We start from the raw sequence: 14,001 nt of genomic DNA on the forward strand, positions 1-14,001 counted from the left end.
TTTGTAATAGAGAAAACAAGTGATACTTGGAAAACAGAAGTTGAAAGGCGTTTAAGATCTTATATAAATCCTTATTACAAAAGCAACGCAAATATAAACACTAAGGATCACAAAAACTAACCTGACTATAAAGTAAACTGCCCGTCTACAAATTATCCAATAGAAAATACATGAATTTGAATTTCTGAATTAAGCACAGTAACAAAATACACTTTTATCATTACCTTGCAAATTAGCTAGGCTGTATAAAGGCTCGTGTGTCCTACAAAAAAATACTACTTAGATGTTCTTTCCTATCTCTCATTCTAAAACATTTACCCACTTGTTACATAGGATTTTTGTTACATAATGGTCTTCTTTCCGAAAGTTTCATATCTCAATCAGACGACCAGAGACATTGTTTTAAAAAAAACACTCAGCTTAGTATCAAAAGAACCAAATACTAATAACCTAGAGGAATTTATTATTCTTTTACCTTAGCCCTTCCACAAATATTTTTAAATACAGGAGAAATAAGAGGGTAACAAGTCCTATTATCCTTAAAATTTGAACTTCTAAGCAAAAAGGCTTTCAAAAGCCTGCTAAGTAAATACAGACTCCTAGATAGTATCCAAATTTCTCTAGTCTTCAAGTACCCTTCTCTTATTTGGCACCAAATCCCTAAAATGAGATGCAAGTATCTATTAGATATTACTAGCTTAAAGCTAGGCAAACCTAGTTCACCTCAAAAAAAAAAAAAAAAAAACTGTATTGGTTCAGAAAGTCTAGTTTTAAAAGCCTTATTTTATACAAAAAGATAAATTATCTGTGGGATTCTACAAATGTCCATACATTCACCCACTTAATACCTTACAATTTGATATATCCATTCATTTATCCATTTGATGCCTCAAAACTTTAAGAATCTAATTTCACTGAAATATAGCCCCCTACGCCAGGCGTGGTGGCTCACACCTGCAATCCCAGCACTGTGGGAGGCCAAGACAGACAGGTCACTTGAGCACAAGAGTTCGAGACCAGCCTGGACAACATGGTAAAACCCCATCTCTACAAAAACTACAAAAATTAGCTGGGCATGGTGGCTCACACTTAACAGTCCCAGCTACTTGGGAGGCTAAGTTGGAGGATCGCTTGAGCCCAGGAGGTTGAGGCTACACTGCACTCCAGCCCGGGTGACAGAGTGAAACCCTGTCCCAAAAAAGAAAAAAAAAAAAAAAATACAGACCCTACTCTCAAAAGAGGCCACAGTAAAGATTGAAAAAAATAAAAGCACTACTTTTTAGTGACACAGATAGATGGTTATTTGAAAATAAATAAATTTTAAGAATAGATCCTCTATCAAGCTCATGTTCTCTTTTTAAATATGTAGGTATATAAGCCATAAAAAGTAATTTTTAAAAAAGGATAGAAATATTTGAAAGAGAAATAATTCTTTTAAAAGAAAAGTCTGCTTCTTGGTTCTTCAGTCAAAAACAGACATGACAAAAGAACTAACACAACTACACAAAACTTTGTATCAAATATATTTTCAGCAAGACTTCAAGATTTGACACAGGCACAGGGAAAACGAACAAACTTAAAAAGAGTATAAATAAGGTCAGTTACAGACTCACTTCTATTTGAAATGTGTTTTAAAAAAAATTTTAGTCTTACTTTTTAAAAATATGATTGAGAAATTTTTTTTCTTTAATTCAAGTCTTCTCAATCATCTTAAAATACTTGTGAGCTGAACTGATACATTAAGGCAAATTTTGATTTTAAATACTCATTTCATTGATGAACTCTGTTTCATTTAAACTGCTAATCCAGGGAGAAAGTTTTCATAAAAAACATTTTATTGCTACAAAGGGAAACATGGTCACAAAGAGCCTTTAAGCGTATCTTAACGCAAATTACTATTCAATGTCTAATGCAGTAAAAAAATACACAGAGCACAAAATACTTGCCCAGTTTATATCTTCTAGGGTAAGTATTCAAAAAATTGATGCACACTTGAATATTCACTCCCAAGAGCAGCATTTAAGATAAAATGATTAGAATAGATATACTAACAATACACATTTGTTATCCTTAACATCAATAAAGTAATAAAAATTAAGCTTAAAAATTATACAAACAACTTATCGGATCTAAGTTTGGTAGCTATAAAAACTAAACTAAAATAGTTTTACCTTCATTTTATTAGACAAATGTTAAACATTTAGAAATTATATAAAACAAATTTTAATATATGGAATGCATGCAACACGGGTGTTAATTCATATTTTAAGCTATTAAATTTCTTACCCTTTTTGACATTAGAACCAAAATGTAAAGCTCCTTTTAAATCTAATACCTTATATTTAATTTTCTTCAGGTTGCTCAACAGGGAAGTCAGCAGGTTCTTCCTTTGCTGTTTCTTCCTCTACTTCCTCGACTTCCCCCACTCCCTCTACTTCTCCCACTGCCCCTACTTCCCCTCCTTCCCCCATTCCCTCTATATTTCCCTCACCTTCTATTCCTCCTTCTCTCACTTCCTCTACTTCTTCCACTTCCTCTACTTCCCCCACTTCCTCTGCTTCTTCTTCCTCCTCTTCATCCTCCTCTTCTTCAATAGGTTCATCAATCTTCTCTTCATCCTCCTCATCTCCTTCTATTTGCTGATCCTGAGAATGGTCTTGAATTTCAAAAGGATTCTCACCCTAAAAACATAAGAAATGGCTTTTAAAATCAGCACATTCATTATTACATGATATGGCAAGTGAAATTTTTACTTGCCATATCATGAGGAATAAATGCCATTTTGAAACTTTTCATTGTAAATTATAATAAATTCATTAAGTATTTGTTGAGTGTCCATTTCATACCAATGTGAGCATATAACTTACTGAAGCCATTACTTTATACTCCATAACTGAAATGCTTAAAGGTCATATTTTCCCCTTAACTGTATTTCTAAATAATCATACACACACGCGCGCACACACACACACACACACACACATATGACAAAGGCAAGTGTGGTTTTTGGTAGAAACAAAAGGGATGATGCAAAGATTTACATTTTAATTACATGAGTAGTTAATGTTACAGAATCTCTTTAAAACTCAAATGAAAATCAGGTACCTTGCTTAATCTACTAGATACCATGCCTTACTTCTACTTTTAAAAAGTAGACAAATGGCTCACGCTTGTAATCCCAGCACTTTGGGAGGCCGAGGCGGGCAGATCACGAGGTCAGGAGATTGAGACCACGGTGAAACCCCGTCTCTACTAAAAATACAAAAAAAATTAGCCGGGCGTGGTGGCAGGTGCCTGTAGTCCCAGCTAGTCGGAGAGGCTGAGGCAGGAGAATGGCGTGAACCCGGGAGGCAGAGCTTGCAGTGAGCCGAGATTGCGCCACTGCACTCCAGCCTGGGCGACAGAGCGAGACTCCGTCTCAAAAAAAAAAAAAAAAAAAAAAAAAAAAAAAAAAGTAGACAAACCTCTCAGTAAATATTCACAGGTACAACTTTAATATTTTATTTTAATACTTCAATTATATATCTGGATCAAATCTCATATAAATTTGACCATATCAGAAGGCTATATTAATGCAGTAAGAAATGAAGTAACAGTGAAGGTTATTAAGCAGGAATATATTAAGACTGGCATTACCCTTTAAGATGAATGACACAGGAATGTGTAGGATGAAGTAGAGAACCAAAAGAAGGAATACTAGTGAGGAGGCTACTCTAATATCCCAGACCAGGGAAATGTAAAAGATATGGTGACATTATTCACAGAACAGGTAAATTACAATCACTATTCTAATGGAAAAGAAAAGGGGAAGAAGTGTGTATATGCTATTAATATATATAACTTCAGATATCTATATGTCTAACAGGCAGCTATAAATCTACAACTCAAAAGAGAGGAGAGTTCAAAATAAGATATTTACATTTATGAATTGCCTGCTTGCAGAGAGTGCACGGTGAAGCCAGGGTCTTAAATGGGAAGGCCCTGGGATGCGACTGGTGGATTAAGTAGAAAAAAGGGCTACAGTAAAAACCCTACGAAGACGCCTATACTATACATGGGGGCAGCAGAAGTTAGAAGTGAAGGAACACGGCCGGGCGCAGTGGCTCACACCTGTAAGGCTGAGGCAGGTGGATCACAAGGTCAGGAGATCGAGACCATCCTGGCTAACACGGTGAAACCCCGTCTCCACAAAACATACAAAAAATTAGCCGGGCCTGATAGCAGGCACCTATAGTCCCAGCTACTCGGGAAACTGAGACAGGAGAATGGCGTGAACCCAGGAAGTGGAGCTTGCAGTGAGCCAAGATCATGTCACTGCACTCCAGCCTGGGCGACACAGCGAGACTCTGTCTCAAAAAAAAAAAAAAAAAGAAGTGAAGGAACACTTGGTGCAGGAGGAAACCCAGGACAGTAAAAGACTACCTGATAAAAGAGAATTTCAAGAATAAGTGATAGATCAACAGTGTCAAATCATACATATAAAAAAGCAGAAAGCAATTGAAAAAGGTCACCAGAGTTAATCATCATTACAGAATGGGGGTTCTTGAGGATTTATTGTACTATCCCCTTATTTTCATACATTTGTTATAATTTTTTAAAGACCACTAGATTTGATAATGACAACATTAGTAATCTTAGGAAGAGCAGTTTCAAAAGTATGATGTGACAGTTAGACAGCAGCAGTTGTCCAAGAATATATCTTTAAAATTTCCTATGAAGCTGTCAAAAACCACAGGCCCTGATTCCAACACCCTGAGATTTTCATTTAGTCTGTACTGGAGCTCTTGCTGAAAACACAAATTCCTGGATCAATCTCAGACCGCCTGAATCAAAATTTCCAGGGGAGAAGCTCAGTAACTTGCACATTTAAGAAGCATTTCAGGGCAACAATTAGCTGGGTGTGGTAGCACGTGCCCATAGACCTAGCTACTCAGGAGGCTGAGGCAGGAGAATCGTTTGAACCCAGGAGGTGGAGTTTGCAGTAAGCCAAGATCACGCCACTGCCCTCCAGCCTGGGCAACAGAGTGAGACTCTTGTCTCAAAATAAGAGAAGCATTTTTGGAGATATTTATCAGTGAAGTTTGGGAAACCCTAATTCAGAAAGCCTAAAAAAGGGCTTAGGCAGCTTTTTGTTTATCTTAGCCTCACGGGTGATTGAACACATTCCTCAGGTTGAGAACTACTAGTTTAAAGAGTGAATAATAGAGAAGAAGCAAAGAGCATGTGCAAAGTAAACTACCATTTCAAGTACGCTGGGAAGAGACAAGATGATAAAATAGGGTGGGCCAAAGCCTAGGAAAAGTAAAGTCATTTTTAGTTTAGGGAACTCAAAAGCATGTCTATTTGAGGAAGATGAGAAAAAAAAAGGAAAAAAATCAGATGCAAGTAAAGGAAAAAATAATGATGAAATCAGAACAAAGATGAAAGGCAAAGAAGATTTTTCCTCACAGATAAAAAAGGTGAAGGAAGATCTATCTAAGGCAGAAATGAGAACACTTACTGAATTTACATCTAATGGTCTCAATCTCCCTAATGCAGGAGAAGAAATAAGCATATGGGAAGTAGCTGAGTGTGGTGGAGTGTGCCTGTAATCCCAGCTACTAGAGAGGCCGAGGTGGGAGAATGGCTTTAAACCCAGGAGTTCAAGGCTGCAGTGAGCTATTATCACACCACTGTACTCTGGCCTGGGCAACACAAAGAGATTCTGTCTTAAAATATATATATAAGAAAAAGAATATGGGAAGCAAAGAGAGCAAGAATGAAATCTGAGACGTGAGGTTATTAAAGGTTGGAAGAGTCACTACAGGAAACACATTACACTGGTAGTTAATAAGTAAAATTATTGTGAATTGACTGAAAATCTGGGAAACACAGGACTGGCACGCACGATTCCACATTTTTTAGCAAGACAAACATTAAAGCTAACTGTAGAGCTAGAACTAATAAGGAATTTGAGAACGGCACCCTTCCCTATTGAAAGGGGTGATTATCAATGCCCAGAGCAGAGAGTGAAGGCAGAACAAGATGACACAGAGAATTAGGAGAAACTGATGAATTGATTATCTCGATGAAGACAAAGTTGTTTTGTTTTGTTTTGTTTTTTTCTGTCTTCTCTGCTGTGTATCTAAGGGACAAAGATTTAAAAGGGCTTTTTATCAGACTGAGAGCACTTGACAGTGGAGGAGTTTTAAGCCATGACCAGAGCTGACCATGAGCAGAAGATGTTCTGGGGAATGACAACAGGGAACAGAGCAGACAGGCATGCTGAATAAAGGGCCATCATTGAGTAATGTGACTCCAGTGCTTCTTGAATTTTCACATGCATATAAATCAACAGGAATCTTGTTAAAATGAAGATTCTTATTCAGTAGGCCTGGGTATGACCTGAAATTCTGCATTTCTAATGAGCTCCCAAGTGATGCCAATACTGCTGATCCAAAGATCACATCCTGAGTAACAAAGTTCTAGAGGAGTTCTCAGTTCAGGTGCGTTCTCTATAATATGTGCCTGAGCAGGATACTCCCACCAGTGACATCTCTCATTCCATGAAGTGACTCGATTGTGTAACTTGAAAATACTATATAGAAATTCTAATTTTGCATTCTTCCCTCATTAAAAATTATCTTCATACATCAATAGAAACCACTGACTTCTCAGAAGTTTGGGACAATGTAAGAATAAAAATCTAATTTTTCCTTCTTTAGCTATGATGCTTTTTGATGCCACACCTCCCATAATATTGGGTTTCAATTGAGGGCTGCATTCATTTCTTTAAAGTAGTGTCAAGAATGTACTAAACAGTGACAAATATTAACGAATATTAGATTAACAAATTAGAAAATGGGCCCCTAAGGAACAAGCTGCAAGAACTAATATTATTTAGCTTGGAAAGAACCGGTAGAGGGACAATTTAATGGTCATTAAATATGTATCAGGTTTTCTTCACAGAGTAGCTGTTAATAGTCACAATAGACAAAATAAACAAAACTTCTTTAATCTATACTTACTAATGTAAATAACACACTGTTGTAAATCCTCAACACAACAGCTCTCTTCAGTGTAGAATAATGATTTTAAGGTAGGTATTATTTTGTAAAGACTGAAAAATAACTTCTATGAGACCAGTCTGGGTATTATAAGAGAAGTAAAAACAGAACAAAACCAAAAGACTAACCTCTAAAATTTATTCCCGAATCACAGTAAGCTCTGATTTGTATAGTAAGTGTTTATCATAAATTTTATGTAAAGATGGATTCAAGCCATAACATATGGCAAAAACCCTGAGGAGTAAAGAGTATATATCCAGTCGTTCACATCTGAGTTTCCTAACATTAGAAGCAACCTCTCTTCTCCTGCCCTCCAAATTCCATGAGATTCCTTCTCCTGGAGCAACATATCTGACCTTCCTGCTACCCTCCAACTTTTATTCAAGGAAAAGGAATGATTTATGCAATTAGCATGCTTGGAAGCAAAAACTAGGTGGACACTACACAGTCCCTTGTGGGTCCCCTCTTTTGGGTCTTCCTAGTGACAGAAAAGGTACATCCTAGTCTGTTCTATGCCATGTGGCAAACTAGGAGAAGCCTGTTGCTGTCCATCTGGGCTGGTAACAGAAATTGGGAGGATCTAAGTATACCTAATTCAGAAGTGAAATATTAAAAGTCCACAGCAATACATAGCTAAGATATATTCTCCAAGTCAATTTTTTCTCAAATCAAGAATAAAGCTGACATTTTGATTTTCTATCTAATTCTTGTGTATTTCTCATTGATTCAGAGCTACAAAGGTGGTAAGAGAGGAATCACTGCTCCCACCTTGACCAACCCAACAATTAGGAAAAAAGATGTTTTACCTATATGCAAGATACTGAGTAAAATTCTTCTTAATATGTTATACTATATTCAAGTATCACAAAAGGTTACTATGTCACCAGTTAATTATTGCAATACTACAATATTATTGAAAAGGTTTTTGCCCTAAAATCTTACCTTAACAAAACGTTCATATCGCGCCTTCACTATTGGATTATTTAAAATGCTTGTAGCAGTCAAGACACTCTCTCTTTTTATTTGTTCCTTATAAGCCTATAAAAAACAGATCACACAGAGGGTTCTTGAAAACCATGCCATGAAAAATATTTCCATAATTAAAACAGCATTTCATGCTCAAACCCTTAGATTTAAATGACTTATCTTTTTACAAACTATAGAGCAATAGCAACTACTGTAACCACAATCTAAATCTATGAATTAAAACAATGAAGATTCAAGCCAATCAGCTTCAACAGAAAACACTCAGTCCCACAAATCTACAAGTTTAGATTCTACTAGATATCTGCCTTCTCTTCTTTCCACTCCACATCTGCCTCCCCAGCCCCCAACTATTAATTTTCATGCTGTCAAAAAATAAAGAATAATTTTTCATACTACAAGAGTATCTAGTCTTCCTCTAGGCTGTAGTTATTTCAAGACTATTGTACAGAGGAAGAAAGTTAACAGTATAGAATGTCTAATTGCCAAAATGGTGTCAAGGGAATATCAAGAGAAGAAAAAGACATAGATTAAGAAAAGATTGTATGTGTTCAAAAACGCTTGAAGAAATCTGAATTAAATGAGGTTCACTTCAATATAAAATACAAGTTTAACACTTGGGTATGTTCTATTTAAAACTTAAGACTTTAATATCTGAATCTTTAAATATGCTTTTCAAACAAATTGATTTCCCACAATATAAACATTTGTATTGTCTGAAATAAATCTGACTAAATAAAACCAGCCAAGCCAATAGAGAAGCAGAAATATACTGACCAAAAAGAAGACAGTAAATTTTTCAGGGATATTCTATTAAAAAATGTAACAATAGATGCTAGCTGATAATGCTGTTTTTAAATGTATTTTCCCCAACCATTAGAAAAATGTATCAGCAATAATCAAATCTTTACTTTCTTCTTTATTCTAAAACACAGACACACACAACACACACACTCTCTCACAAAACTGTTTTGCACTGACTTTTTAAAAAGTTAACAGTTCAACAAAAGCTACGATTTCCTGAATGCTTACCATTACCAGACACTATTTTAATTGCCTTATACATTTTAATTAATCTAATTCTAAAAAAAATCAGATAAGAGTAGAATGATCATCTAACCTCATTTTACAGATAAGGAAACTTAGACAAAGAAAGGCCAACTTGCTTGCTTAACACATGTTATACATTGAACAACTCAGGGAGTCTTACTTTAGAGCTCAATCTTAACCAGTATATACTGCCTCTCTGAGTATACTTACAGTTATTTTCATATGAGATTGATAAATTGATAAAATTGCAGATAGGTGTGAAGCTATGGCCAAAGAACAATAAAAGACTGATGGATAATCCAGCAACTTTATTAAGACAGATGAAAATTTTACCTGCTTCCCTTTGATATGATCAGGAGATTTTAGGTGCTGCTGAACTGAACTATGTAAAGCAGGGACATGCACACCGCAAGCGCTGCAATGAACTGTCTCTACCTTCATCATGTGATCATCTGCAGTAACACCTACAAAAGACATCCAATTATTAAAGAAATGATTCATACATTATTTCTGACCAATGAAGTTTTTACTACTTAATTTCCATGATTATTTATACCCCTTCTTCCATCACAGTGTATAGGTTTATGTTGACTATTTCTACCACATCTCATAAATCTACATATGTAGATTTAATATATTACTAATTAAAATTATTAAGGTACGATTACATTATAGTTCCTAATCATGTTAAACCATGCTCTGTGGCCTGTACATTCATCATCCCAAAACTATAATATAAAGGAAAACAAATATTGATTTTGTAGTAAAATAAGAATTTCCATGTTATGAATGTGGATGAGTAAGAAACAGGGAAAGGAAGTCAAAACTGGATTCATAAGGAACAAAGGTATTCTGGATCTTGCAAATGGTGACCGGGGTTTATTACAGGTGAAGGTACAAATATATGCAAGGGAAGGGTGAAACAGAATGGTACTTTCTGCAAGTTAGTACAACTGGAACAGAGAAGAAGAGACTAAAGATGAAAATAGAAAAAAAGAAGGGCCTAAATAATAAAGAGCTTTATGTGCCACGCCTAGGAATTTGAACTTGATCCTGGAGAGGATGAGGAGCCACTAAAAGTTCCTGAAATAATGAGATCATGTAGTAAAATCGTTAAGAAAAACTGGAAGTAATGAAACTACTTCAGAAATACTACAATTGTCAACAGAAAAGGATTTGAACAAATACAGTATTTAAAGGAGAGGTAAAGAAACAGATTTGATAAATATTTAAAAGATAGAATTGATGTTATCAATTGATCAGTACTATAGATACAGTAAGGAGAAAGTACCTAGTATAACTCTACTTCTGGCTTTGGTAGATGGTGCAGGCCCTTCTCAAGATACAGGAAGGAAAAAACTGTGACGTTTTGTTTTGCTTTCTTTGTAAGGTAGGATATGCTCAAGGAGACGATAAATTTTTTGGATATGTTGATTTTGTGTGACTGCTGTAAAGAGATGTTAGTAGGCAGTTAGATGTGTAAGACTAGAGTTCAGAAGAATGATCTGTGCTAGAAATATAGATGTATAAGTAATGAACATCTAGATACTAACTTAAGCTCTGTAAGTGAATTTATTAGGAAGGAATATAAAAAGAGATGGTAATGGGGCTAATGACAAGGTACTGAGAAACATCAAATTCTAAAAGAGTGGCAGAGAAACCATAAAGACTTAAAAAATGACAAAAGGATAAAGAAAACATTAGGTCAGTGAAGTGCCACAGAAACAAAGGAAGAAAATTTATTCATGAATAATGTAGTTAGTAAAAAATGTTACGGAAGATAATGATTCAAAAGAACCTAGAGAAGTTGGTGTTGGTAACTTCTGTCACAGCAGTTTCAGTAGACTAACAGTAGTAGAAAGTTGTTTAATGTGCTTAATGTAATACATGAGAGATGAAGAAGCAGGGACTAATGTGGGTTATGCTTAAAGAAGCATGGTTATTTAAAAAGAAAAAGAAGACAGGTTATTTAGGAGAACTAGTGTCTGTTTTTCTTTCCTTTTCTTTTATTCCTTTTGTTGGCTGTTTTTTGTTTGGTTAGTTTTTGTTTTTGTTCTTGTTTTGTTTTGTTTTTTTAAGTAAAAGCATATTTACAGACTCCAGAGATGGAATCAAAAGAGAAGGAAAGACTAAAAAAACAGAAGAGTTCATAACTTGAATTTTGGGAGAAGGAATAACAGAAACAGAGAACAGAGAGAAGTATCTTTCATCTAGAGGAAAAGGTAACTTCCTCTCAAACTGAAGTGAAGAAAGTAATGGCAGGTAATGACAAATTTGTAAGCATGAGAACAGGAAGACAAAGAAGTTCATTTCTGGTAACTCACTCAGAGCTACTGTATATATGACTGTACTATATCACTCTAGTGGCTATCATTTACATTTAAATAGGTTATGATATATAAAAATACATGCAGAATTTTAAAATAATTTGTTTCAAATACTTACCTTCCATAACATCTTTTTCAATTATTTTAACTACTTCTGTTTGATTATTTGTCTGTTGCTTACGAATAGATGTTTTCCTGAATTTATTCACCATACACTCCTAGAAAACAAAATAGAAAGAATCCAAATAGCTTTCAATGAGCACTCAAGTATAATGCTTAGCACCTTGTTCATTCTATGGAAGATACAATATCTGCTATAGAAGAATTAACATCTTTTCTCAAGGAGTTTACAATTTAATTGAAAAGATAATCATAAAATACTAGGAACCTACAAAACTTATTCATTTTTCAAAGTATATTTTAAGCATATAGAGAAAGGGATCAAAGGGAGCTAGAATATTTAAGAGGTCTTCCAGAGTACGTGGGTATTTAAGTTATAAAGGACACACAGAAACCCATTAAGGATATAAAATACAGAAGATTGTTAATTAAGGGTCACAGTTCTATGAGAATTACAGTGGTCTGAATGATCACTTTTTTTTTTTTTTGAGATGGAGTCTCGCGCTGTCATCCAGGCTGGAGAGCAGTGGTGCAATCTCTGCTCACTGCAACCTCTGCCTCCCGGGTTTAAGCAATTCTCCTGCCTCAGCCTCCTGAGTAGCTGGGATTACAGGCACGCGCCACCACACCTGGCTAATTTTTGTATTTTTAGTAAAGACAGGGTTTCACCATGTTGCTCAGGCTGCTCTTGAACCCCTGACCTCGTGATCCACCCGCCTCAGCCTCCCAAAGTGCTGGGATTACAGGCGTGAGCCACTGTGCCCAGCCCTTTTTTTTTTTTTTGAGACGGAGTCTCGCTCTGTCACCCAGGCTGGAGTGCAGTGGCGCGATCTTGGCTCACTGCAAGCTCCACCTCCTGGGTTCATGCCATTCTCCTGCCTCAGCCTCTCCGAGTAGCTGGGACTACAGGCGCCCGCCACCACACCCGGCTAATTTTTTTGTATTTTTAGTAGAGATGGGGTTTCACCGTGGTCTCGATCTCCTGACCTCGTGATCCGCCCGCCTCGGCCTCCCAAAGTGCTGGGATTACAAGCGTGAGCCACCGCGCCCAGCCACTGTATTTTTAACTTTCTAATAATTCCATCTCTTCTGTCCAAATTAATTATATGTACAATCAACAGTCCAGCTCAAGCCCCTTCTTTAAGCATTCCTTAACATTCCCAACTATCTTTCCCTTTGCTAAACCCCTACAGTATTTCTGAATTCCTGGCATTGCCACTTAACAGTCATTCAACTGCACTGAGCATAATTATCTTTCATGATAAAAATGAATTGTTACAGGGCTCAACTGAAATAACGAATGAATGTAACCAGCACAACTCCAGTTAATGGATGATAGTTGACTCTACATCAGTAAAGTTGTTAAAGGACACCTCCTGCAGAAACAACTGTGAAAAATGTAATAATTTCTGAAATAACAAATACAAATTCTATTATAGAGGAATTCACAAGTAATTCTGGGTTAATTTTAAAACAACTCTCTTTAAATAGTAAATTAAAATTTGAGAACATAAATGCGAGAGATGGGGAAAGTGAAAAATGAAATCATAAGAAATTCATATCAATAAAATGCTTCTCACTTCAAAAACAGCTACTCACATGCAAAAACTCCATAACTACTTTATCAAATTTAGTTTGTTTCTGTATATGATCTAACGTTTCCTGATGTGAAGAACTTTCCAGATGCAGTTCAATATCTTTTTCTTCAAACGTTCGAAATTTACAAAATGAACATGTAAATGCCATTCTGTGAGGGAAAAAAAAGTTTTCCTTTAAATATTACTTTATTCACCTATAAAGAGTTCATAAGAATATACCATTGAAACTAATTTTACCAACATAAACGATTTCCTTTCTTCCTCTTTATGACTGAATTAAACTTAGCTTAAATCAAAAAAAAAAAAACAGTATTTAAGTACATATTTGGACAGCACCCATACACCACTTTGCATTTCTAGCCCACCCTGGAGCTTCCGGGTAGGAAAAATGGAATCAGGGGATCTGTAAATTATCCACTTCAAGCCTGGACCAATTAAAAAGCCAAAGCAAACCTCAAGAAGTATCAAGTTCCAAAGTTCTGCAACTTATTTTACATGTTGTTCCATCCTCAAGCTTCTAAACCAATGGTAGTATCAACAAAGCAAGGTGGCATACCACCAGACAATCATAATTCACTCCTGTGGAATTCTTGGGTGATAAAAGTCCTGCCTGCTAAAGGACTACTTCACTTAGGGATAACTAATAGGCCTGGACTGGACGAATGCATACATCTGTAAGCTCAAGAGCCACTCCATAATGAACAGTCCCACGTAATTGTTTCTTTTTTTCTTTTCCTTTTTTTTTTTTTGAGATGGAGCCTGGCTCTGTTGCCCAGGCTGGAGTGCAGTGGTGCGATCTCAGCTCACTGCAACCTCCACCTCCCAAGTTCAAGCAATTCTCCCACATCAGCCTCCCAAGTACCTGGGACTACAGGT

At 36.0% G+C, this 14,001-nt stretch overlaps 1 protein-coding gene across 3 annotated transcripts in view; it reads right to left on the reverse strand.

Moving 5' to 3' along the window:
- Positions 1 to 1,506: 1,506 nt before the first annotated feature.
- ZNF326 (zinc finger protein 326) overlaps positions 1,507 to 14,001 on the reverse strand; it is a 34,273-nt gene continuing 21,778 nt past the window's right edge. The window contains exons 8-12 of one of the 3 annotated variants that reach the window (XM_030825064.1): positions 13,127 to 13,274; positions 11,526 to 11,625; positions 9,414 to 9,544; positions 7,989 to 8,084; positions 1,507 to 2,681 (exon numbers count right to left, since the gene is read on the reverse strand). In XM_030825064.1, the coding sequence (XP_030680924.1) occupies positions 2,343 to 2,681; positions 7,989 to 8,084; positions 9,414 to 9,544; positions 11,526 to 11,625; positions 13,127 to 13,274 (814 nt within the window). In that variant the 3' untranslated portion in view covers positions 1,507 to 2,342. The remainder of the gene's footprint in view (positions 2,682 to 7,988; positions 8,085 to 9,413; positions 9,545 to 11,525; positions 11,626 to 13,126; positions 13,275 to 14,001) is intronic. The other 2 variants (XM_030825065.1, XM_030825067.1) reach the window with 2 other exon arrangements.

The sequence above is a fragment of the Nomascus leucogenys genome, chromosome 12 (genome assembly GCF_006542625.1).
Source record: "Nomascus leucogenys isolate Asia chromosome 12, Asia_NLE_v1, whole genome shotgun sequence".
NCBI lineage: Eukaryota > Metazoa > Chordata > Mammalia > Primates > Hylobatidae > Nomascus > Nomascus leucogenys.